The sequence below is a fragment of the Euprymna scolopes genome, chromosome 16 (assembly GCF_053919585.1).
Source record: "Euprymna scolopes isolate OS-2025 chromosome 16, ASM5391958v1, whole genome shotgun sequence".
Taxonomy (NCBI): Eukaryota; Metazoa; Mollusca; class Cephalopoda; order Sepiida; family Sepiolidae; genus Euprymna; species Euprymna scolopes.
This window is the reverse complement of record NC_136497.1, coordinates 54779835-54805644: the sequence shown is the minus strand read 5'-3', so window position 1 is coordinate 54805644 and position 25810 is coordinate 54779835. Positions and strand designations below refer to the sequence as shown.

The 25810-nt window shown below is 32.9% G+C and overlaps 1 protein-coding gene across 2 annotated transcripts in view; it reads right to left on the bottom strand.

Annotated features, from left to right (window-relative positions):
- Window positions 1-5510: 5510 nt before the first annotated feature.
- Window positions 5511-25810, bottom strand: part of LOC145295965 (chitinase domain-containing protein 1-like) — a 156149-nt gene continuing 135849 nt past the window's right edge. For both annotated transcript variants that reach the window (XM_080141878.1, XM_080141879.1), the window contains exons 10-12: window positions 18032-18187; window positions 15730-15807; window positions 5511-6403 (exon numbers count right to left, since the gene is read on the bottom strand). In XM_080141878.1, the coding sequence (XP_079998004.1) occupies window positions 6262-6403; window positions 15730-15807; window positions 18032-18187 (376 nt within the window). In that variant the 3' untranslated portion in view covers window positions 5511-6261. The remainder of the gene's footprint in view (window positions 6404-15729; window positions 15808-18031; window positions 18188-25810) is intronic.

Sequence of the window (25810 nt, the reverse complement as noted above, 5' to 3'; positions counted from 1 at the left end):
GGAAAAGCAAACTCCTTATAAAAACCTGATTGTATTTGTTTGTTGGTTTATTGGTATCTAATAACACCATGTCTTCATTTGGCAGAATGTCCAATGCATCTGATGTCAAACTCATTCAGTAACACAGGCGAACTGACCAGAGAAGAGCAATAGAACATACTGACTACTAGCTTAAAACACGAGTTAGCAGCCATAATATAAACAATGTATGTACATATGCATGGACCTGTACATGTACATATGAATGTACCAATGTATGTACATATGAATGTACCTGATTATGTATGTATGCAATATATGCATGCACGCACGTATGTATACACATACCTACGTGCCTATGTATGCATGGTATAAAACAAAAAAAATGCGTGTTTGTCCAGTGACTAGGAAGGAGCATTGTTTTTACTCAATCTAATAGGTTGAGAATTAAAACTTACAAAGAAAAAGTAAAATGTTTAGTATAATTAACTTGATCTACCTATAATTTTAAAATGCAACCATAAAGTTTGTTGGCCAGGCATCAAATCGAGACTAGAAAACAGAATGGGATCAGGAAGTTGAATTATAATGCTCACAGATATAAACTTTATTTATTGCAAGGGTGAGCAACTAACTTCCATTCTATTATTAGTTAAAATAATGTTGTTTTTATTCTCCAAGAAAATAATTATTCATATTAATTTCATATCATACATTAAAAACATTGTTTTTGTGTTTTAACTTAAAAAATCATTCTTTATTATGTCATACAATTACATCTCAAGTTTGGAGACTTTTTTTTTTTCGAAAATGATCCTCATTAAACTAATTGTACAAAAAACAAAAAAAAAAATTTAATAAAAATAAAAAGATCTTCATTCTTGGACGAAATAATTTCTTTCTTTAGTGGACAATGTTTTTTTGTTGTCTTTTAATTATTAACTTGCTCGATTTTTCTGACGTTTTTTCTCATCTACTTCATCTCGTGTATGATGCAATGATTGGTTCGTTTTTTTTTTCCTAGAAAATTCTCAGCACTTTAAATTTTAGTGTCAGTATCATATGACTCCTACCAATAGTTTACAATTTTTCACTGTGGCATTATACCTCCTGATTTTTTTTCTGCTTTACTGTATTAATACTTGCTGCAGTTGATTCATTTAATAAAAGTTCCCATTTTACCCGTAACTGGAGGAGATTGTGACTTTTGTACCTTTATTGGCACAATCACATCAAAATGTCAGTTCTTATAAGATCACCAAAGTTAAGCAATGTTGAACCTAATCAGTACCAGATGAGTGACCACTTAGAATTACCAGGCAGTAAAATTTACATTTCTGAATTTTTGAGATGAGGATTGATTATTCATATTATTTGGATTCTTCAGACTACTGTTCTCATCTTGAATGTCATTTTCACGACATTTTGGTTAATATAATTTCTGATCTTCATCAGGTGTAACTTGTCGAATTCAAGACTCTTTCTGTCAACCTTGAGAATATGAATGGAAGGACTCATGGTGTAGCAGATAAAGTACTCAGTAAAATTCAGTTGAAAACTTACATTCTTCTAGATGTCAAAGATTCAAGCCTTAATGCAGGCGACACTCAAAATACAATTGCAAATTACATAGGACTTCTATCCAGTCATTGCTGAGAGAACAGGAGCATAGATTAAATTAAGGGTTTTGTTTGAAATTCTGTGCAAATTTCTGAGTTTGACAAGATACACCTGAAGAAGGTCAGAGGTTACATCAGCCGAAACGTTGCAAAAATAACACTCAAGATGAGAACAATAGTCTGAAGAATACAAATAATACGAATAAAATCTCCAAGAAAAAAAATATCAGCACATTAGTCTTTAGGAAGTACTTCAGTGTAACTAGCTAATCCATACAGGTGTTGACACAATGGAACAAATGGGCAGAAATTTTGTTCCGAATCATATGGTGAATCTCTCTGGTGAATATATGCTATTGGGACAAAGTATGGAATAAGGACCCCAGCAGACTTCATGTTCAGTCGATACCAGTTTAACCTTCGCCTTAGCACATTCAAACAGATTTTCTTAACCAAGAGTGTGCGGTTTTTTTTTTTAAATATTTACAGAACTTTAATTACTCTTAAGCATCCCTATCTACTTGCCTTCTCGTGAGGACAAAGTTAGACACAAGATTGTTTTTTTTAATATATAAGGGATATCCAACTCCACAAAAAGGGGAAGTTTAGATTGAGACAAAAATAAAATTGGCCTCAGTGTAGAAGCTTTGCTCCATCACTGACCAAGAATAGAACAGATAATACACTTTGATCACAGCCTGAAAGCAATCCCTATTCACTCGCCTCCCCTCTAAGGGAAAAGTTACACACAAGTGGGGAAAATCCAGTTTGCCAAAACGAGGGGTATTCTGAATTGGTACATAAAAATTAAAGTCTTCTCAGTCTAGAAGGATCTCTCTTTTCAATAACTGAGCACATAAAAGATGAAGTGCAGTATCAGAACAGATACTACACCTTGGTCCTGACACAAAGGCCGTCTATGTGAGAAAAAAACTTTTAAATAATGCCACTCGTTTGCTTATTCTGATATTTTTTTGCATTCATCTTGTAGTTCTTAACACTGGCCTTAAGTAATGTTAACTGAGCCGAAATGAAATTGGAGATTGTGCAGCCCTTGCTTCATTATAAAGTTGTTTTTGTTGTGTAGTACCCCTTTCAGGAATATATTCATTCTCTCTTGAGGCAGGAGAAGGGCAAATAGATGCTAAAATATTACCTATTTTGATTGTATGTAAAACAAAAGTTGCTATTGTTACCCATAGCTGGAGAGAAAGTATTTCCTAATAATGAATCAATGACTACAATAGATAACAGCATAACCGATTCCATAGTGTGTAGCGGCACCTATCAAGCCAATCATATGGATCCATCATAAGTCAAAATTCTACAGCTTTTGTTTTTTTTTGTTTACTGTGAGGTCCAAACTTATCAAGATCAATAGTCACTCAAAGATAAAGATTATCAGATGGAAATATTGTCAGCTGGAATATGAAAAATAATCAATAGTATGAATTAAGTTTGATTTCTTATGGGGCAGTTTACGACAAGTAATTGCTAACAGTTGATTTGAAGATGATCATGTTGTAACCTGCAGTGAAGCAGTTCTGCAGTAATGTGTTCCACAGATGGTAAGTTCTTGGAACAAAATTCTGTACTTGGAAATTCCGTTTGATGTTAGACAAATGGAGGAAGAAGGAAATATCTTTGCAAATAGTAGAAGATGAGTTCTTGCTAGGAATGTCTGACAAGGAGGAATCAGCGATTGAAGACATACTTTGTCTATAAGAAATAAAGTCCACATTGACTCAGCTGACGACTTCTGCACCCTACTAAACCAGTCCCACGGCAATGCGATTCACAAACGGATGTCAAATAAGGTGTTACAAATGTATATACATTTTTTCTGATTATTTTGGTTTTAGTTTTACAGAAAACCCTATACGTGCCATCTCTTATCTCACAGATTCTGCAATTCTGGTTTTGTCTTTATTATTTTGGATAACATTGGAAAAAGTGCCAAGCGATTTCTAATAACCACCAGATTACATATACACGTGACGAAGAATTTCTAAGAATACAACAGCAGCAAAAATGTTGCCATAAAATCAACAGCAATGAATGTACAACTCTAAAAACAGACAACTATGATAATAATAAAAATACTTTGAAAATTAACAAAAAAAAGTTACGATTTTTTTTGTTTTTGTTTTTAGAGGCACAAACTAATCATGATACTTGACTTTAATTCAATCTAGAAATTAATTTCTTTTCAACAAGAACAAGTAAAAGGAAGTTACAACTACTTGAACTCAGCCGTGGGATTTTTTCAACTTTTCGGCCTACCATTTATAATGTTCGTGATTACTGTGGCCCGTAAGAGTCACTAAGAAAGACACAGATATGGATATACAGAGAAAAACAGTCATAGTATTTAATGCCAAGATGGTATACTACGAACTAAACACACACCACCAAAAGTCGATACTTTTTGGTCTATTTATACAGTTCAGAGGAGTTCATATCTTGTGTTTGGATGAGTCCCAACAATAATTATGTATATTTATTTTTCATGGTAAAACTCATCAGTGTGCATCTGCATAAATGAATAAAACAGCAACCTCCATCAGATAAACTTTGTCCTATTCCACATTCAATTTTATAATTTGTATTATGTCTGAAGTTTTTATACACAATGTGGCATGTACCATGCATAAATACTTAAATCATGTTCCATCAATATAAAATTTCTTATTTAAATATACATATCTTGGTGGTAGGACAAAACAATTGTACACTCTGAATGAAAAATAAAGTGATATTTTGGTAAATTTATAAGAGTTTGTTTCCTGCGGTTCCCTGTGGTTCATGGTTTTTTAGGCAGAGATAAAGGTGAATACAAGTAGCAAGCTTGTGTGTAAGAAGAGGAGTCAAGTCCTCTGCCTGAACATGGCGCACATGGTTTCTGATATTGTCGAACCAGGTAAGCTTCTAGTCTCTTAGTTAATCAAGTAAATGACTCCCACCTTCTACCAATAGAAGGCAAGATACCCATTCTCCATCTTCAATTTTTGGATCCTGGGCCTTTCTCAAATTGCATTCATTTTGGAAGGACATCATCCATTCTTCAAACTACCCCTTTTTATTTCCTTTCCCACTTAGATGCCACAACCACTTAGAGATTACTATATTTGTTTTTGAGCTGAGGATAAACCACAAAACAGTGTGAAATCTATCATCTAGAAAGGGTTAGGAGGTTTATAGTAACCAAATTCATTGCTCTTTCTACCCCACTCCCATTTTCATTCCAATTAAATCCTTGTATATATGTGTATATTTATGAACAATAAAATTTCAAACCAATGTGAGCAAATCTTAAGTAGGACAAGTCCCCTAGTGTGAATGTGGTATTTTGGTGACCGAGATGATTCTACTTAAAAGCAGAATAGATATTTATTAATATTCGTGACCATGGATGACTAATGACACTTTTTTTACCTCACACTTTTGAATGGCCTTGTGCCTAATTTTATAGTTAATTTAAATATTTTTATATTTCTGTAATTAAACATTTCAAAGTGTAGTATCTGCTCTATCCTTAGTCAGTTAAAGAGAAATCCTAGACTGAGCCAATTTTTATTTTTGTCTCAATCTGGATTGGCCTTTTTTTGGAGAGGCTGGATGTATCTTCACATATAAAAAACGACCTTCTATCGAACTCTTCCTTCGAGGGGAGACATACAATTAGGGACAGTTTAAAGCTTAAAAATTAAAGTGCAACGATAATAAACACATTTAAAATCTGTTATTAATAAATTAATTCATCTTACATTATTTAGATTTGATTAGAAAGATTCAAAAATGGTTGGCATGTATTAACTATCATGGTCTTTTTGAAATTGGAAAATATTTTTTAAGCTTTAAACTGCCAAATGGAAAGTAATTTCTGGCTGGATTAAAATTTAAAGACAAACGTCGAGCATTATGGTTTATTTGTGCTTCTAAACCAAAGAAAAAAAACGGCTATTTTTTTCATATGCTCTTCACAAAACAAAAAGTCAGACGTCAATGCCCCCCATCATTACATTATGATAATCTCATTAGCATTCATTAAACATAAAACAGAACAGTCACACACAAACACACAACTATTAAGTTGGTAAAAATAAAGAAAAGATTGAGGAATAAAATGCTAGTAGGTGAAGAAGAAAGAAAGGAAAAATAAAGGAAAAATAAGAAAGAAACAAGAGTGAAAGAGCAAGAAGAAGAGAAAGAAATCAAACTTTTGTAAATGTTATCCTTGTATAATTAGACTGTTGGTGATATCGGTTTAAATCTTCAGGCAGAATCACCATTTGAATGAATTTGGTCAGTCAGATTTGGATAAACCGTTGCAGATGTCTTGGATTGCCAAACGGTTGGTTGGCCAAGGAAAATTTGGAAACAATTAGACAAAATCATACAAAGTGAGATTTGGAGCAGTTGATCTGCTGAACCTTTAAGACTGGAGAGTGAGCTTGGAATATAAAAAAAAAGTCTGGACCCTAGACCAAAGAAAAGTGATTGATTGGAGAGACAGAGAGAGAGAGAGAAAGAGAGAGAGGGGGGGGGAAGAAAAATGAAATAATGAATAATTTGGGGGGGAGAGGGTTGTTGTTTGTTTTTATAGGGAGGGTGTTATTTCTGTTTTTATAGGGATGAGGGGGGGGGTCATGATTTTTGTCAGCTATAATAAATCATAAAAGTAATCAAGTCCTTGTCCAATTTCCCAAATGGATATTCCAGTTTTCAAATATTTGGCAAGTTCCAATCTGGTTTCTATTGATAAAAGTGATGGATAATAAATGATATGATGACCAATTCCAGTTCTGTAATGACAAAAAGAAGAAAGAAAGAACATGATTAGCAAAAGAACACATTTATACAGAATTTATGTCAACGAAGAAATAAAAATAGCATTTTTGATTGCATAGTACAGACTAATTATTATGCATATTTTTCTGTTTGATCCTTTTAACCTGCCTAATGAGTGTTCTGATTAAAGCTGACAAACTTGCCATGGTGTTGCAGACACTGGTACTTTTGGTGCATTCTGGAACCGTCATCAAAAAGTGAGTATCAAGTAAATGTTATCAGATCTTAAATGTCTTAATCGAGATTTTAGTAGTTAAGTTTTTACTTGATGCCTAATTCCAATGATGATTCCAGGGTGAACTGAAATAACTAGGATCTATATCCACTAACGCAAGTTCATCAGCCATTTTTAGCCTAAAATCAAAACACTCATTAGGCAACTAGAAAAATAGAAAACTGTGCAGATATAAAATAATTTGTCTATGCTATTAAACTATATATATATATATATATATATATATATATATATACTACTTCATTTAATCACATAAATTAATGTACGAAAGTATAAATTTATGCGTAAACTTTAAGTATTTACTTCAAAAGTGCTCAATATGTAGGTAGAGCTAGGTAGTAAGTTATAAAGTATATATGGCAATTAAGCTACACAGAATATTCTGCGTTTCATCCATGCTAGGATTCATCAGGCTTATGCAAGGAGTTCTTGTCTTGCGTTTTTATTCCATTGAGTAAAATAGCACACACAAAGGAAGGGGTGAACCGGAGGTCAACTGGGCCTTTGTCCTGTAAGTTCCTGCTTATTGGCTTATTAGGAAGGGTGCGTTGGAAACTAGAAAGCTGGTTGGCTAACTAAAAACTCAACAGAATGTGATAATATAAAAATGCGAGACAACAACAACTCGCAATAAGCCTGATGAATCCTAGCATGAATGAAACACAGAATATTCTGTGTAGCTTCATTGCCATATATATTTTATAACTTACTATATATATATATATATCTATATATATATATATATATATATATATATATATATATATATGTATATCAACCAGTATTTAAAATTTTTAATTTTACAATGGAAATATGAATATATATATTAATAGATTAATTTGATCTTGATACAATTAATCAATATTCAAGATAGAACACCAATATATAAGGGGAGTATACAGGAATTTATAATCTTAAGAACTTTGAAGCTTAAAACTTTTGCCTTAACTAGTAATAGTGTATATTTTCTGTCCACAGGGGAGTGGTTTACTCAGTCCAGAGTAGAGTTTGATGATATGCAAACATGTTAGCTTTCTTGGTTGCTGCGCAAAAATAAAATAAAAATAAAAGTAGAAAAAATAAATGAAAAATATTTTGCTGTTTTTCAATGAAGACAAAAGCTAAATTTTTAAAACTTTATAAAAAAAGGAAATAATTCATTTTATCTTATATTCATAGTTTTATGAAAATAAATATTTGTAAGTTATAATTTATATAATTTTAACTCTCCTCATATATATAATAGAAATAATGGTCTGAAAATTGTGTAGCTTAATTGCTATACATATTTTCAAAACTTACTAATATATATATGCCAGTTTTATTTTTGGTGTCTTTAACCCCCGCCCCCACTATGTTCGCTGATGAGGAGACTTTGTTTTATAAAATCAAATGATAAAATTATTGTTCAAGATGTATTGTCCATTTCAATAAAAACATTGTTTCCAAAACGATCGTACAATTTATTGATTTTGTTTGTTTTTCCTTTTGAAACCGATTTTTAAGTATAAATTATGAATCATTTTACTCATATAAATATATATACATACTTTAGCTCCAAACTTACTACCCAGCCCTACTTACATATTGAGCACTGTGAAAATAAATACTGAAAATATTAACATAAAATTTTATGTAGATCCACAAAATAATAATAATAATAATATATATGTTTAAATATATTGATAACATGAACTAAAGATACTATATTATTTTCAAAAGTGCTCAATATATGAGTAGAGCTTTTATAAATAAAATTATATATTTATAAGAGTCAACCAACCAATGAACGTGTGTGTGTGTGTGTGATTCTCGGATATTGTATGTTTGTCATGATTACGTCTCCTGTTGTGTGCGGGTGAGAAGAAATAATCAAAAACAAAAATCTTGAGTGTCAAAATTGATCTTCAATTCGCTAATGATAAATGTATTTTTTGTCTCATGCTTGAACCATAAATGACAAAAATAAAAACTCATTTGTTGCCGTTTTGGATGTAGGCTAGTGGGTGTTCACACCTCAACAATTTTGTGTTGCAATGCATTATATATATATATATATATATATATATATATATATATATATACAAATATTTCACTTATGTATAAAGTGAAATATTTGTGACAAAGTCCTACTTACAGAGATAACTCTAAAAATATAGAGTTGAACAATTCGAATGTGTGAACTTCACGTGTGAAAGAGAAGGTTTCTTGGTTTTCACTTCACGCTTATTTTCCATTTACACCTTGTTGTCATCCGAAACATTGCAAGTTATATTTTACATATTACATAGCCTTCTCTTTGTCTCTCAATAAATAAACAAATAAATTATAATAATAAAAAAGCCTCAGCAGATACTACACAAAATAATTGTGATGGAACAAAGAGAATGGAAAGATGGAGAAGGGACAATAACCAGAACTCTGCTGGAAAATCACAGAGAGTACTGGGACTTTGGGGAGGCTTATTACCATACAAATTTCAAAGAAGATGTAACGTAATCCCCCACTGAGGAGCGTTAGAACTACATTAAGGTAGCTTTTGTATTCCCGGGTGACGCCAGATAACCCAAGGATTTAAGATAGAGAAGATAAATATACATATTTTATTTCATGTCAAAATAGATATTGTTTGAAAACCAGAGAAATATATTTGTACGGCTAAAAGTTGACAGCCGGAAATTTCACTTAGAACCTTGTCTGGCCTTAAATGAACCCAGGGTCGGATGTCAGAATTGACATCTATCCTTGAAAATGGTGAGAGAATTTCAGGTGTGGGAATGGTGCCCACCCAGGGACCTGGGGCTTAGGATTTCGTGGAGATTTTGTGGCGAAATCTTATTGGCTGGGGAGAATTACTACCCCATCCACATACCTTACTATATATACAACTGTTGGGCGAAAATTAGCCAGAGTTTTCAGAGAGAGAAGAGTAGAGCAGAGACGTGACCCCTCCCCACCTCATCCATCCGTCGGTCGCTGTCTGAAGAGAGTTGAGACTTTGAAAAGAGCTTACAAAATCTGAATGAGAATTGTAAAAACCTTTTGTACATAATTTTGTGAGAATTAAGCTTTTGTAGATAGACGACAATTGTTTGTCTTTTTTCCTGCCTGCCGCTTCAATATTCGCTTCCAGCATACCAGATTTCATGTAACAGCCTCAGAGGAGTCTAGATGACACGTGCCGAGTCCAGAGAAATAAGAGTCCTTAGCCACCTCCTCGAGGGAGGCGTTACAAAGACCAATAGTCGTTCCTAGCAAAAAATCAATGGTAAACGTCAGTGCGATAGTCCAAAATAATTTGCAATGGGTATCCAAAGAGGTTGAGAATATTGGAAATCTGGGGAGACTTATTGTCACTCAGATTTCAGGGAACATCACTGTTAATAATTACTGATGATAACTTGTATGAAAGCTTCTGAGTACTGAACAATAATAATAATTCCATGGGCATGGAATATGTGCCTACATTAAAGATGGCTTCCCATGTGATAGTAATATCTCCAGTGAAGACCCTAATTTACCTAATATGTGCTTCCGGGTTGCACTTGCATTTTATATTTGCCCTCTATCACCCCCACAACAGCGGAGTTACTATCTTTAAGAGCATATCTAAGAAAATTGACCACATCTTGTCTGCTCATCCTTCGGCTAACATCTACATTTGTGGTGACTTCAATGCCCACAGTGTGGAATGGCTGTTGTTATATTTGGGCTGGTGCATCTGCTACTAGTCTCTCGCTTCTGGACAGGGGTTCAAAAGAGAGTCCCCAACCTGATAGGTTCTAAACTGTCATCTAAGCTTCAGCCTTTGTCCCAATGACAAAATGTTGCATCCCTCTGCCTGTTCTACAACTATTTTAATGGTGGATGCTCCGACGAACTACAAGCCCTTGTACCCCCACAACATAAATACCCCTGACAACCCGACATGCAGCAAAATACCACCCTTACACAGTAGAAACCCCTAGAGGTAAGAAGGCCTTCTACTCTAATAGTTCCCCAGAACTGCTAGACTTTGGTGCTCCCTTCCTGCTTTCCCAACTGCACTGATATGCAGAAGTTCAAGTGTAATGTGAACAGACATCTTGCTGTTCAACTCCCTACATAGTATCCTTGCAACTTATGGCCCCAATAGTAGCCCCCTACATCAAAGTGGAACTGTGCCTTGTTTGGGTTGAAAATGGAATAAAAAAATAACACTCATGATGAGAACAGTAGTCCGAATAATCCAGATTATCAATCCTTATCTCAAAAATCATCAGCAAAATATTTGATCCTTCAATGTTAAATGAAATGGAAATATCGACAGGAATCGGTGAAACCATCTTAGATGACAGCAATAAATTTGTGTTTTGTGTTGGTTTATGAATATTTAAATGCCACTAATATACATTGACCAAAGATCAGCGTCATGGGTTGACTATAAGAAGCCTTATAAATAAATTACGTTTTTCTCTTCTTTCATATTGATGTTCATTCAAGGAGAAGTAAATAAAGGTCAGCCAATCATAACAGCCAAAATTGGAAATTTGCACATACGTTGTTTGTATGAAGCTGAGGATACGTCCTGGACAATCAGTCTGACAGAGTCTGAACCATTTTGAAGATAATGTTTTTTTTCTGCTAAGCTATTGTATAATTCAGATTTCCCCTAAAGGGACCACTCTCCTAGGCTTTGCCATCTCTCTCTTTTTTTTTTTATTACATTTTCACCCCAAACAAGGCACATTGCCACTTTGGTGTAGGGGGCTACTATCAGGGGCAACAACTACTGGGGCACTATGTTGTGATTTGGGCAGCAAGATGTCGGTTCATGTTACACTTGAACTTCTGCATGTCAGTACAGTTAGGGAAGCAGGGACCTGGAATGGAATTCCAGAGTCTAGCGGTTCTGGGGAAGAAACTACTGCAGTAGAAAAATCTTTTACATCTAGGGATCTCTACTGCGTGGGGGTGGGATTTAGCTGCCTGTCGGGTTTGTCGAGGGTGTCTACGTTGTAAGTGTCTGCAGTTCGTCAGACCATTCACCGTTAAAATACTTGTAGAACAAGCAGAGGGATGCAACGTTTTGTCGATGGGACAGAGGCTGAAGCTTAGATGCCAGTTCAGGGCCGATCAGATTGGCGACTCTCTTTTGAACCTTGTCTTGAGAAAGGGCTGATCATTGCTAATTGTCTGAAGTGCCCCTACCAAGGAATGTCAATGGGACTGTTCAGCCATTCATGGAAACTGCTGGTTGGCCTTCTGCTTCTGCATTTACCAACCCACAGTTTCCATGAAGTTTCTCAGGTCTCATTATATGCTGATGGGAATAACTGGAAAATGTCGGCCAAGCGTTCCTCAATTTTTTACGAATATGCTGTTTGTTTTTAGCTAATACAAATCTATGAAGGCTACTTTTTTATAAATTGGAAGAAATAAAAAATTAAATTTAATCGTGCAGATTAGGGTATAGGTTTAGGGTTGGGCTAGATACATATTTGTAATTTTATTTAATAATTTTCCTGTTAATCATTATAATTTTCTTATAGCGGTTAAACGTTTTGCAATTGACTGCTCCCGGTTATTCCCATCAGTGGCCAAATTTTGGATAAAGGAACTTGGAGATCATGTACACAGACAAATTCCAGGTTAGCAGAGAACAAAGAAAATACCATGTCAGACTTTGAAACATATATTGACCTCTGAAGAAACAAAGAAAACACCAGGTTGAACAGACACATATATTTACCTCAACAAAGAAAGAATTTGTCAATAAAAGCAAGAGGTCTGACGAACAGAGAGAAAGAGATGTAGAGAGACACACGATCATTACGCCATTACCTCATCAACCTCAATCTCACCATTCACCACTCTTGCTCGATATGTCCGACGACTATTGACAGGCAAAATAATAATTAAATAAAAACATTTTTATGTATTATTATTTATCAAACTACTTTCTCCAGGTGTGTCTTCTTGAACGCCAGAATCCGCATAAAATTGCAACCTGAATCTTTTATTTAATCACCTGTAGTAGATTATTCTTGTCCTGTCAGCTAGATAGAATTCTTAAGGAATTTTAATTGTATAATTAGTATTGCCTGTACTGAGGATTGAACCATTAACCTCCAGAAGACTGTCACTTAGAACTGATTACTGCTTAGTACTTTATCTGTTGCACCATGTGTCCTTATAAAAATATATTCAAGATTAGATATATAATTCATTGCAATGTAATGCTCAAATCATATTAATAATAATAATAATAAAGGTCATTGTTAGCGAGAAGTCAATGGCAAGTGGTTGTTGCAATAATGCAAATTCATTTGCAAAAGTTACCAAAAGTGGTCGAGAGTACCAGAAACTTATTGTCACCCAGATTCCAGGGAATACTACTGGTTGTTGTCAGTGAGTAATCTCTGTTGATAAATAGTTAGTACAAATACTACTACTACTACTAATAATAATAATGATGATGATGATGATGATGATGATGATAATGTTCTTTAGGCTATGCTTCTCGTCATGTTGTACCTACTTTTAATTATTTATTATTTACCATATAACCCTATTCCTTCATTCTCATTTCATATCTAAATAGCAATAAGCCAACGTTTTCTATATTTACAGTTTATATAATTCTGGCTCTTCTCTTTGTGTGAAAAACAGTTAGCTTCGAAATGCCTTGGCCTAAAGATTCTTTTCTTCTTGATCTTCCCCTTAACTCATCCTTATTGTTCTGATGACATAAATAAACTTTTATTATTCCTTTTCTTTCATTTAATATCATCCCATTTTAATGAAGTTCAAGCTGTGAGACACTAATTCAAAGAGTTTTCTAACATTTCAGCTTAAAAGGTGAAATGGTAAGAGGGTGCAGTAAAAATAAAGAAAGTATTATAAGCATATCAAAAACGTACATAATAGTGAACCTCATTCAATCAAAAGTCTTTCTTGGACATAAAAAACGCACATATCTTTTATATATATAGATTAAGAAGACATATATGTTTTAATTATTTCAAGAATATATTTATTTTATTTTTACAAAGGAGTAACCACTTATCAAGGCCCAGAGGCTACTTGAGGATAAGGGTTAATGAGTGTACAGTAGTCAATGGGAGAATGTTGTAGTAGACGTTATTAGTGGAAATTTGGGAAATTAGATTACATAAGATGATGGCTCATCAAAAACTTGTCCACATTGGACTTGAAGATGACCACACAAACAATGGCAAATACTTTTATAGAAGAAAAAGTCATTTTTTAATAGTATGAACCCAGCATTGCCCAATCATAAAATACACATAAATAGTATATTTTAATTCATACAGAAACCGAGACGTGTGCATGTGAGTATCATGTTTTTTCTAAACAGTTCACTTCTTGTAAGTTAAAAAAAAAAAAGAAAGCTAATCGAGCTGAGATTGAAACCAAAACCTAAAGATAGTGAGTCAAGCACGCTAACTATTAGGTCAGCTTACTACAATCTTTAAAAAGTGCTTTCAAACCTACTTATTCTTAACATAAGGAAGCTGTCATGTGAATGATTTGTGCATGCGCAGTCGAGAAACAGTTGACAAATATATAAAAATCTGATTATCGCCCCCCCCCAAGTACTAACTTTTCAATTTTGGCCCCTTAGAAGCCTCTTTTTTCCAGATGAAAACCGATTAAAATGTTTTCTCCATATCTGAATACCCTATATACCAAATTTCAAGTCTGTAGATCGAAAATTTGTTGAGTATATAGGTTGAGAGTTGCCCTTACACACACACACACACACACATATTTTCACTTTAATAGATATATAGATGATTAAGAGTAAATCATACAGATAGATGCATAACACACCATGGAATGTTCATACTAGTTTTGCTAATCAACAGCAAATGGTTTATACTATACATTGAAGACATTATCAAGGCTGTTGCAAAGGAGGTGGGCTTCCCTCTTCCATGCTAGAAAATCACTCTGGCCAGAAAGTATTCAATGTCTTTACAAAGCCACAATTCACCTACGCATGGAGTATTGTTATGACATCTGGGCTGGTGCATCTTCCGCTAGTCTCTCACTCTTAGACAGGGTCCAAAAAGAATCTCAAATCTAATAAGTTCTCCATTATTGGCCAAGCTCCAACCTCTGTCCCATCACCGCAATGTCAAATTCTTGTACTTGTTTTACAGGTACTTTAACGGAATGAGCTCTGATGAACTCATAGCACTGGTATCTCCTCAACATACATACTCCCAACTAACCTGACAAACAGCAACATCCCACCCCTTCACTGTTGATGTCCCTAGATGCCAAAAAGTCTTCTACTCTAATAGTTTCTTCCCTCGGTATGTTAAACTTAGGAATTCCTTTCCTGGTTCTTGCTTCTTTGACTTTACTAATGTACAGACATTTAAATATAATGTGAACAGACATCTTGCTGCTCAACTCCCCATCGTCTTCTATTAGACGTGATCCAAAATAGTAGCTCCTTACATTCCAAGTGGCAGTGTGCCTTGTTTAGGCTGAAAAAGAATTTTTGTTTAAATTGCAGCTTAATTCAAACTGATTTATGTTGGATCCAAAATCAATCAAGCATCACAAAAATTGATTTATCTGCTAAATCTTAATAGAAAAAAAATCTATTGATAACAATTTCAAGAATCTCCAGAAACAATGTTGTCTAACATTGAACAATTTCACACAAAATAAACTTCATAAAAAAACTAAAGTAATTGAATAGAAAATGACTTCTTCTTAGTCTCATACACAACTATCTAGAAAAATTGATTATATTTCTAAAGCTTCTTTCTTAGAACTGCACACCTGTGGAACTCTCTTCCGTTCCCCTACTTTCTATCTGACTACAATTTGGTCATCTTCAAGTCCAACATAAACAAGTTCTTGATGAGCCGTCCCCTTAAGTAATCCAATTTACCAAATTGCCACTACTAAGGATTACTATGATATTGTCCTATTGACTACTGTACACTCATTAACCCTTATCCTCAAGTGGCCTCCGGGCCTTGATAAGTGGTGACTCCTATGTAAAAACAAAAAGAAACTCACTTGTATTGAATTGTGTGTTCTGCACAGCTTTGATCCCATCTGATGTCAGGTTTGTGTTTCTTTAAAATTTCAATAAATCTGGAAAAGAAAAGTAATATTAAAATATTTTGTCTATAAGTGAAAAAGAACAATGTGTATTTATTTTTGCGTGCGTATATATATATATATATATATATATATATATATATATATGCATACATGGCATAATTATGTTGACACACCGCTTCTTGCCAGATTACCAAAGTTAAGTAACGAGGATCCTGGCCAGTACAATTTAGGAAGGCTAGACACTGTATGTATCATGTCAAAATGTAGAAATTTCCAGGTTGGTACCTGGAGGTGCGTTTAATTCACAGGAAGAGATGTACTCCCAGACTTCATTAAGACATGCATCTAGGAGAAGGAAAAAACTCTCACGTAAAAATATAAGGTTTACTGTCTGCTCTGTCTTGTGGCAGTCATTGCCCCAACAAGAATTAGCAGCTGTACCAAAAAGTGGGGTTGGTTCTGCACAAAGCCTTCACCACTATAAACAAATCATGTGTGTGGATTTCTGAGCAACTTAGTTGTAGCAGAGCTCATATGTCGGACTCGATGGGAAGCCCCATCATATATAACAAATAGATGACAAAAGTCTATATTCCAAACATCAAGATGTTGACCATCTTACAGTTTATTCCTTTAAGTTGAAATGTACAATTCTTGTTTCATAACAAAATATCATTCATTTAATTATTATATCAATCAATGAATTTATTTTGGCCTTAACTCATCAGAAGAAAATAAAGGCATGTGTGCATGATTATAAAATCCAAAAATTGGGAAAGAAGTTGCAATTACCTTTTTTTATTTTATTACCCTACATATATATTGATTTTCATAATAGAACTGGTTTGTCTGCCTGATGAGGTGGTCCCTCTAAATAGAGGCACTACTGAAACATGTATGTACATATGCAGCCAATAATGTTTGTATAAATAAACATTATATATATATATATATATATATATATATATATATTGCTGTTCATCCGTCAAAATGACGAAGACCATCTGATCATACTATGGTCAAGACGGCTGGAGATACAGGAGCAACTGGAAGTGTCAACGTTCTCCTACATACAACATCTGGTATTCCCAAATGGTTACTCATCTGGTACTGACTAGGCTCAACATTGCTTAACTTTGGTAATTTAATAAGAACAGGTGTATCAACAGGATTATGCCATATATAAGGTGAAAATATATACACTCACAATTAAAAAATTTGCTGGACAAAATCATTTCAAATGTTTAGAGAAATGGAGAAAGCAAATAGCAAGTTAGACTCTTCTCTCCTCCTCTATTTCCATAATGAAATGTTTACTTTCTTTGTTGACTCCTTTCATCTTTCTATCCCGATAGATACCTTTTTTCTTTGATTTATCTTTTTATAAACATTGGCTCTAAATCTTTGTAAAAGACTTATGCATTGTTATAATAAACAAAGAAATGTCTTCATAAGTTTCCTGTGACGTTTTATGGAAACCACGTCATATGCAGTAGCAGTTTTGGTTTATATGGTTTCCAACTCTTCTATTGTTTAGTGGAGGGAGATGCTGTCTTAACTTTGGGTTGATATTGTGTATCAGTCAACTGTTGACCATAGGTTGTTTGTTTTAAAAATTAAATATAAACTCAGGACTGAGTTAATATTTAATTTTTAATGCAACCCTTAAGAGGGCAACGATTAGGTTCACCATTTGATCAATAAATGTGACTCTAAAAGAAGCAAAACAGAGCTGCTTACTACAGGACTGTTGGCTTTAATTAAAAAAAAAAAAAAAGAGCCTTTTGGGATCGATTTTACGTTGAATTTTTTTTTTTAAGAGAGCAACAATTAGGTTTATAATTACATGTGACACTATAAGAACCCCCTCCCCCAAAGAAAATGATGTTAAGCATAAGGTTGTTTTTTTTGTTTTTTTTTGTAAATAGAGGAATTTTTTGTAAATAGGTTTTTCGGGATTGATTACTGAATTTTTGTATGTGACCCTTAAAGAAGAATCGATTGGGTTTATGTCACAGTTAAAGAATTACAACTATATTTGACCATTTCACATGAGTCTTATAAATTCCAGTAATGAATCTGAAAATTAATGTAATTTTTGTTTTACTAAGCTTTTGTTTGTAATGAAATCTTTGATTAAATAAATGTGTAAAAAGGGATAAAAAAGGAAACAAAAAAGAGATAAACAGGGAAAGAAAAGAGAAAAACAAAGAAAAAAATGAAAAGAAGAAGTAAAAAAAAAAAAAATACTTACTTGTGACCAACCACAGGTTCTCCTGAACCAGGTACAAAATCATAACCATAGAAATTTAGACCCAAGAGAATTTTTTTTCTTAACGTAGAATTTGCTTCAGGGACAAGATTTTCGACACATGCTTTTATCCAGGACAATGGACTGTTTGGACCGGGTCTGCGGAAGACAAACAAAGAAAAAAAACTTTTAAAAAATTATTATCTGTGTGTGTCACATTGTTTTACCATTTCCAGTTATCATCTCAACAAACAAACAGAAAAATTGTATTATTTTTTTTTTCATACAGTCCCCCCCCTCATTTCATTGCACCTCCTTCACTGACAGGTATGCATGTCAAAACGCATACATTTTTTACACTTTTTGTCTGGTCTTTTCCCTTTCCTCGCTATATCAATTTTTCAAAATATTTTAAATAACTCTGCCCCATTCTACTTCATCCTTTTCCCTGTCTTCCATCTCTTTCCCTTTTCTGTTTCTAGTCCCTCCCTTTTATATCTGATGTTTATATCATTTTTTGTAAAAAAAATAATTTTCAATAACACCATTTATGTTATTGTTTGGCTTATCTCCCTTTTTTCTTTTCCTTTCCCACACGCGCACACACACACAGATATAATTATTTTATTTAATTTAGGTAAACGAAATTACCATTAATCTCAACAATAAATCTGTTTCAATCTAAAAAGATCTCATCGGGTGACTGAAGCTTTTCATCAAAAGACTGGCTTTGATAAACACCTCAGGCTTCAGTCGTCTGATGAGATGTTTTCAGATTGAAACAGTACATTTACTGTTGTGACCAATGGTCGTTTTGTTTGCTTACATTGAATAAAATAATATTTTGCTCTTTTTATTGAGCACTATCAACAACCTCATTAAATTTAATGGTTTTTACTTTTGGATACTTTTAACGTAGAATAAATATATGCAAGTATAGTATATATAAGTACTTATTTGCTTCCCGCCAAAATCAAAATGTGACACAAGGTTGTTTTTAATGTGGGGAAAACCGGCTCCCCAAAAAAGGTCACTCTGGAAGTAAGCAAAAATAAAATTGCCTCAGTATAGAAAGGTTTTTCTCTTCATTGACTAAGAACAATAATTAATTTGAGTATAGCATAAGAACAGATACTACACTCTGATCCTGTACTGTGACAGGTAGTATAGTATATATATTAGGAAGTTATGAAAATATGTTTCTGGTAATTAAGTAACACAGAGGATTCAACTTTTTATCTTTATAGGGAATCATCAGACATTGTAGCTTCATAGCTATAAATATATTTTCATATTTAATTACTATCTATCTAGCTATACTCACGTATTGAGCACTGTTGAAGTAAATATTGTATCTCCTTATAACATTTTATGTGGATACATGAAATTATGTATGCAATATTTCAACTTCCTGTTGTTGAATACTGTCTAACTGTTTAGTGCTTTGCTCACTGACTTGCATTTATAGATACTTAATTTCCTTCAATTCTTGTGTTAATTTCTGCTAGTCTGGAGGTAGCATGCTTTCCTATGGGATCAAGGGTGACTTTGTGACTGGGTTCAAATCTTTCAACTGGTTGTAATTATCACTTCCAACACTGACGATTACACAAGCATGAAACACGAGTGTCTGTAGGTATTAAAATTATATATATATAAAAGTGAACGCGTCTGTGTGTCTGTCTGTCTGTGTACATTTCCCTATGCAATAACTTTGTCAATTTTAAGTCTACAGACTCGAAATTTGATATACAGGGTACTGAGATTTGGAAAAATCTTTGTGATCCGTTTTCAGCCAGAAATTTGGCTGTTAAGGGGTCAAAGTTCAACGATTTGACTTTTGAGAACTCTACCAAACTCCTCCGCCAATTTTGGGTCTAAACACTTGAAATTTTAGATATAGGTTCCTTGGACATGGATGTAACTTAATAACTTGATTTGAGCCCAAAACAATAAATGTTAAGGGGTCATAATAGGGGTCAAAGTTAAAAATAATTTACCAAATTACTCACACAATTTCTGGTCTAAACATTTGAAATTTTACATAAAGGGTATTCAGAGATAAGGCAAGCTTTTTAATCGGTTTGGGTAAAAAATTTGAGCTAACAATATATAAATGTATGTATATGTATGTATGTATGTTTGCATGTCTGACTAAAACTTTCGACAGAGTTGACGGATTTTCACAAGATTAGTATCATTTTGAAGCTCGACCCTTCAGATGAAAAATATTGAAAAATTGGTTAAAAATATTAATTTCTTCACCCTCAACTGGGCACTTTTCTACAGGGAGGGGTCGCTTTTTTTTACCGATATTTTCGAAAGTCATCCCCTCTTTTCGATTGTCTAGCCTTAATTTAAACCTATGTCAATTCCGGTTTGGCAGTGGTCGTAACAGCAAAGGTGTCAGGTTTTGTTTCCTCCTTCTTTTCCTCCTTTGCAGTACGGGTTCGAGCCTTCCTTCCTATAACCACTTTTTTTTTTTTTTTTTTTGCTCAACACACACCTCCAAACACCCAGGCAACGCCGGGCACCTATGCTAGTATATATATATTTATATATTAGTCATTCTGTATTTTATGCATGCTGAGTTCTTTCTTCAGAAATATGCCTACTAGCACAGACAATTAAGTCGATCAGATGTTCTAAGTTAAACCTCAGTAGCAATGCATCTGACAAATCACTATTTGATTCTGACTAGACATTTTTGTTTTGTTTGCTTTCCACCAAATTTTTTGCATTAATATAACTTTTTCACTTTAGTTTTTTTTTGAAAATACTGATTCCAGCTAGGAATATTGATGAAATGGTTACATTCCCTCTTATTCACTTAAGCAGCTTACACCCTGCCCTTAATAATAACGTTTAGACATATTTCATCTATCATATAAACATTTACATGTATTTACAATCATACTTACACTACTCACAAGTCCTAAATAATTAAGCCTTAGTGAAGTTCAGCTAGACATGACAAGTGCTTTAAGCTATGTTTCAAAGAGCAACCACTCGATGTACGGTAAATTCTTACATTTTACACTAATAAGCTCATGACAAAAGTAAGGGAAATTATGTTTTTATATTTGTTTTCATTATTGTCTATCAAAACAGCAGAATTATTTTTTTTATCTTATTATAACTCTTCAGAGTGGCTAGACATTGTGACTGCATCAAACTGATACTTGGAGGCCAACTGCTTGGTCAATAATTGGGAGATCCTATGAATGATATATCTATATAAGATTTCTCTTTGGCTGTTTGCTTATTCCATTTATTCTCAAAAACTAACGAGCCAATCTATCTGAAATCTTGCATGGACCTTTGATATGATAAAGTGCAACTAACTAAATATTATAATATCTGTTTGATGCACAGTTAGGGATTAGTCACCTTAATATCACATTTACTATAGAAGTTTACCTGGAAATTACTGGATCGATCTAGTTGAAATTTTGTATGAACCTTCGTCATAATAAGATGCAGCAGACTAAGTATTTTCATATCCGTTTGATGTACAGTTAGGGATTAATAAGGATTCGTCACCAGAATACCATATTTACTTAAGTTTTCTCTGAAACTATTGGGCCGATTTGACCAAAATTTTGCATAGATCTTTGTTATAATAATGTGTATTGAACTAAGTATTATGGTATCCGTTTGATAAAGATTAATATTTAATGCAAAAATGAGCACACACTTAACCATATTCAACCATCAATTTGGTATAAATCACTCGTTCTAAATCAATGTTTTATAAAATTTTTCCCATTTTTAAGTTAAGTTTCTTTCGTATGTCTTTAGTCATATTCCAATTCTCTCAGCTTATGAGACAATATTTGTTTCTTTAGAAAATGGACGACTCATACGGGTTCTTTTATAATATTCACATTATGATTTACGATTGTTGGCTTTTAAGAATTTTGAATAAAATTTCGTTTTAGTTTTTAACAAAAGAAAGAAATTTCTAGAAGCCAAAGTTTGACAACAACAAATATGAAAAAAGAAATGAAGTATAAAAATAATGTATAAAACGAAACGAAATATGAAAAACGAAGTATGAAAAGAAATGAAATATGAAAAACGAAATATGAAAAGCAACGATATATAAATACTTTTGAAAACAAATGAAGGGGGGAAAAATCCACTTTTCTTCTAATGATTTTACATTTTCAAAAAAAAAAAAAAATGTAATGGCTGTCTTTTTCCCTCATCGTTAACAAATTGTATCAAAGAGAAAAACAAAAATAACAAAAAAAAAAAGTCCCAAAATGGAATCTATGACTTTTTGAGATTCTTTTTATTTTTCATATTTGCCTATTTCTAGAATGCGTATAAAAACATTAAACAGAATTTTAGAAATGATTGATGAAAAGAAAAATTGATTTTTGACACCCAATCAGAAAGACATTTTTTAAAAATGCACTCAGCATTAAATAACAATAGTTACAAGTGTATTTAAAGTGTTTTGTGTTTGGTAGAAATGGGCGCGATAAAAAAGCAACACGATTGTCCATGGATTCAAATCGCCGAAATCATTTTATTTTTGCTACAAAATCACAAAAAAGGTTGGAAATAAAATAATTTTTTCCTCACAATCTTCACTTATAAAAATAAGAAAAAAAAAAAAGAATGTTTCTAAAGTCAGATGAGGATTCATTATTTGTATTATTTGGATTCTTCGGACTACTTTTCTCATATTGAGTGTTATTTTTACAATGCTTCAGTTGATGTAATCACTGACCTTCTTCAGGTGGGAATCTTTCTGCTGAACTCGGGAATCTACATGGGATTACGAACAGAATTCTTTATTTAATTCATAGCGGTAGCATTTTCTCGTTCATTGTGGATAACATACTTGGTAAAAATTCAGTTGTAAGTTGCGCTCTTCTGGAGGTAGTGTTACATCCAACGACACTGTCACACCATGTTGAGGAGTTTCTTGGCTTTTGTAAGGCGATTGTTTTTGGCCTTGATGGTAAGCAGTTGGCTCTTGCAACTCTTGTATAAGGAGTAACACAAACACAAATACTCATTTGATATTTTGTTTATATTATATTCATATATATAGATGCCTATAGGCTTTGCATTCATCCAATGGAGATCTGGTTGGTGCTTTCGCTCCCTGATCCTTCTGTTTTCCTTGATCCTATTTGCCTATTTTGTGTGACATCAGTCGAGACTCATGCCTTTACTTTAATTTATTTACTAGCAGGAGAGGGGGGGGGCGTTTGACCTTTTCGGTCATAAAATACACTTAATATATTTTAATTCATGCAGATTTTGTATTTATTATTATGAAGCCAATTGTTTATTATTATATTGCACCTAATATACAGGACTGATTTAAAAAGTAATAATTTTTAAAAAATGACTGGGGGGGGGGTCATCAACTAGAATCAAAACTAAAACATTTAGCGCTCCATTTGCATTCGCTACCGTTTGAGCTAACCGGACAGAAAGATAAGAAAGTTATAAAATTAAACCACTTTTAGCTATGATTATTTCACATATGCACAAACTAATAGAAATATCAACAAGTTGAAATTAACATTTTTCATTTAAACTTGTGGACTTCTGCATGTATTATTCATCCATCCAAACTAAGATTTTACTCATTATAAACCATCTTTGGTGTATATCTATTTCCTGTTAATTTCAGTAGTCTAAGAGCTTAGAATATTTACAAACTCATCTACGGTTTTATTTATATAGATCTTTTAGGAATTCAATGCCACAAAGAAAGAAAAAATAAACACAAACTGATTCTATGCCTGATGAAGATGTAGATCATAGAAACAATCATGATTTTAACATTTTAAAATAAATAAATGTTTATTTTAAAATAATTTTCAAAATCATGCATTGTATTGGCTTCTTATGTTACAAATTCTGATTTAAAGCTACACAATGCTTATATTGATGAACAAACATTTAATTAAAATAAATCAATAGATAAAAGAGACAGAAAGAAATAGTAATTGCAAATAATTACTAGTTTTTTTATGCTTTGTTTTCATTGAAAAATAAAATAATAATGCTTGGAATGTATACTAACCCATCATAATATATCAGTAAACATAACAGAAAAAGAAAACATTTTATTCAATATTTTCAGAAATATTACTAAACATTTCAACGAGGAGAAAATATGTCTTTCATGAATTATTTTATTTGTTTTTGGGAAAATGACTTGATTTTTATTTATCTTTCTCTGCCTGTATAAGAAAAGATAATATTTTGTTCCATTTGGAAAATAACTTTGATTTATTGTCGAATGCAATCAATTATCAACTATCATGACAGAAACAAAAAATGCTGTAGATATTTCAATGGAAAGGCAAAACCAAACGGTAGCATGATGGAAGAAATTTTGGCAGACATCTGCACTTTCAAATATCAAGTTTTCCTGAAATTCCTGGTAATAATTTATAAAACTGACAAAATTTATTTTATTATTTTGAAACTAATACGAAGTCCATATATGAAAACCATACAACTAAAATCAAAATCTTACATTTTAACTAAAATTAAAACCTTTATAGATTTTCTAACCAACATCAAAACCTTTCATACATTTTCAAACCAACATCGAAACCTTCCATACATTTCCCAAACAACACCAAAACCTTTCATACATTTTCCAAACAACACCAAAACCTTTCATACATTTTTCAAACCACACCAAAACCTTTCATACATTTTCCAAACCACACCAAAACCTTTCATACATTTTCCAAACAACACCAAAATCTTTCATACATTTTCTAACCAACATCAAAACCTTTCATACATTTTCAAACCAACATCGAAACCTTCCATACATTTCCCAAACAACACCAAAACCTTTCATACATTTTCCAAACACCAAAACCTTTCATACATTTTCGAACCAACATCAAAACCTTTCATACATTTTCCAAACACTACCAAAACCTTTCATACATTTTCTAACCAACATCAAAACCTTTCATACATTTTCAAACCAACATCGAAACCTTCCATACATTTCCCAAACAACACCAAAACCTTTCATACATTTTCCAAACAACACCAAAACCTTTCATACATTTTCCAACCAACATCAACATTAAAACTTTTCATAGGTTTTCCAATTGACATCAAAACCGTTTATCGATTTTCCAACCAACATCAAAAGATTTACAAGTTTTCTAACCAACATTATAAACTATATACAGGTCTTTCATAAGTGTCAGCAATCTGGAAAAATTCTGATCCGGATAAAGTAAATTCTGGAAGAAATAAATCAAATGACAATTTTTTGTTCTTAACAACATAGTGTGACGATCAGCAAAAGAAACTGACGAATCAGAATCCGATATTGATTTTGTAAAATGTAAGGTATCGATGACAAAAATTTAGAAGTAAACTGACTTTATTTTCAGTTTTAAAGAAGAGAAGAATGCCCAGTGCATTCAACATTGTTATTATTTTAATGTAAAGGGAATTACTTGATACGTAATTTAAACTTATCGGAAAAAGTGCAGACAGTAAAATGCTCTTAACGCCATTATAATTTCCATGGAGCAGTTCTACTACTTAGACAAGTTGTTAGGAGAAAATATGCACTATTTTGAGATTTTCTCAGTGATTTACCCTCCCTTCCCATTAATAATGTGAGGCCACATTATATCATTATAATGAATAACTATGAATTTGGATTTTTTTTTGTGAGCAGGTCATGGTACAGACTTGAAAAAATTTGAAAACTTTCCATGTAATATTTCTTCTTTTCTCATATTCACATTCAGTTATTTTCCATTT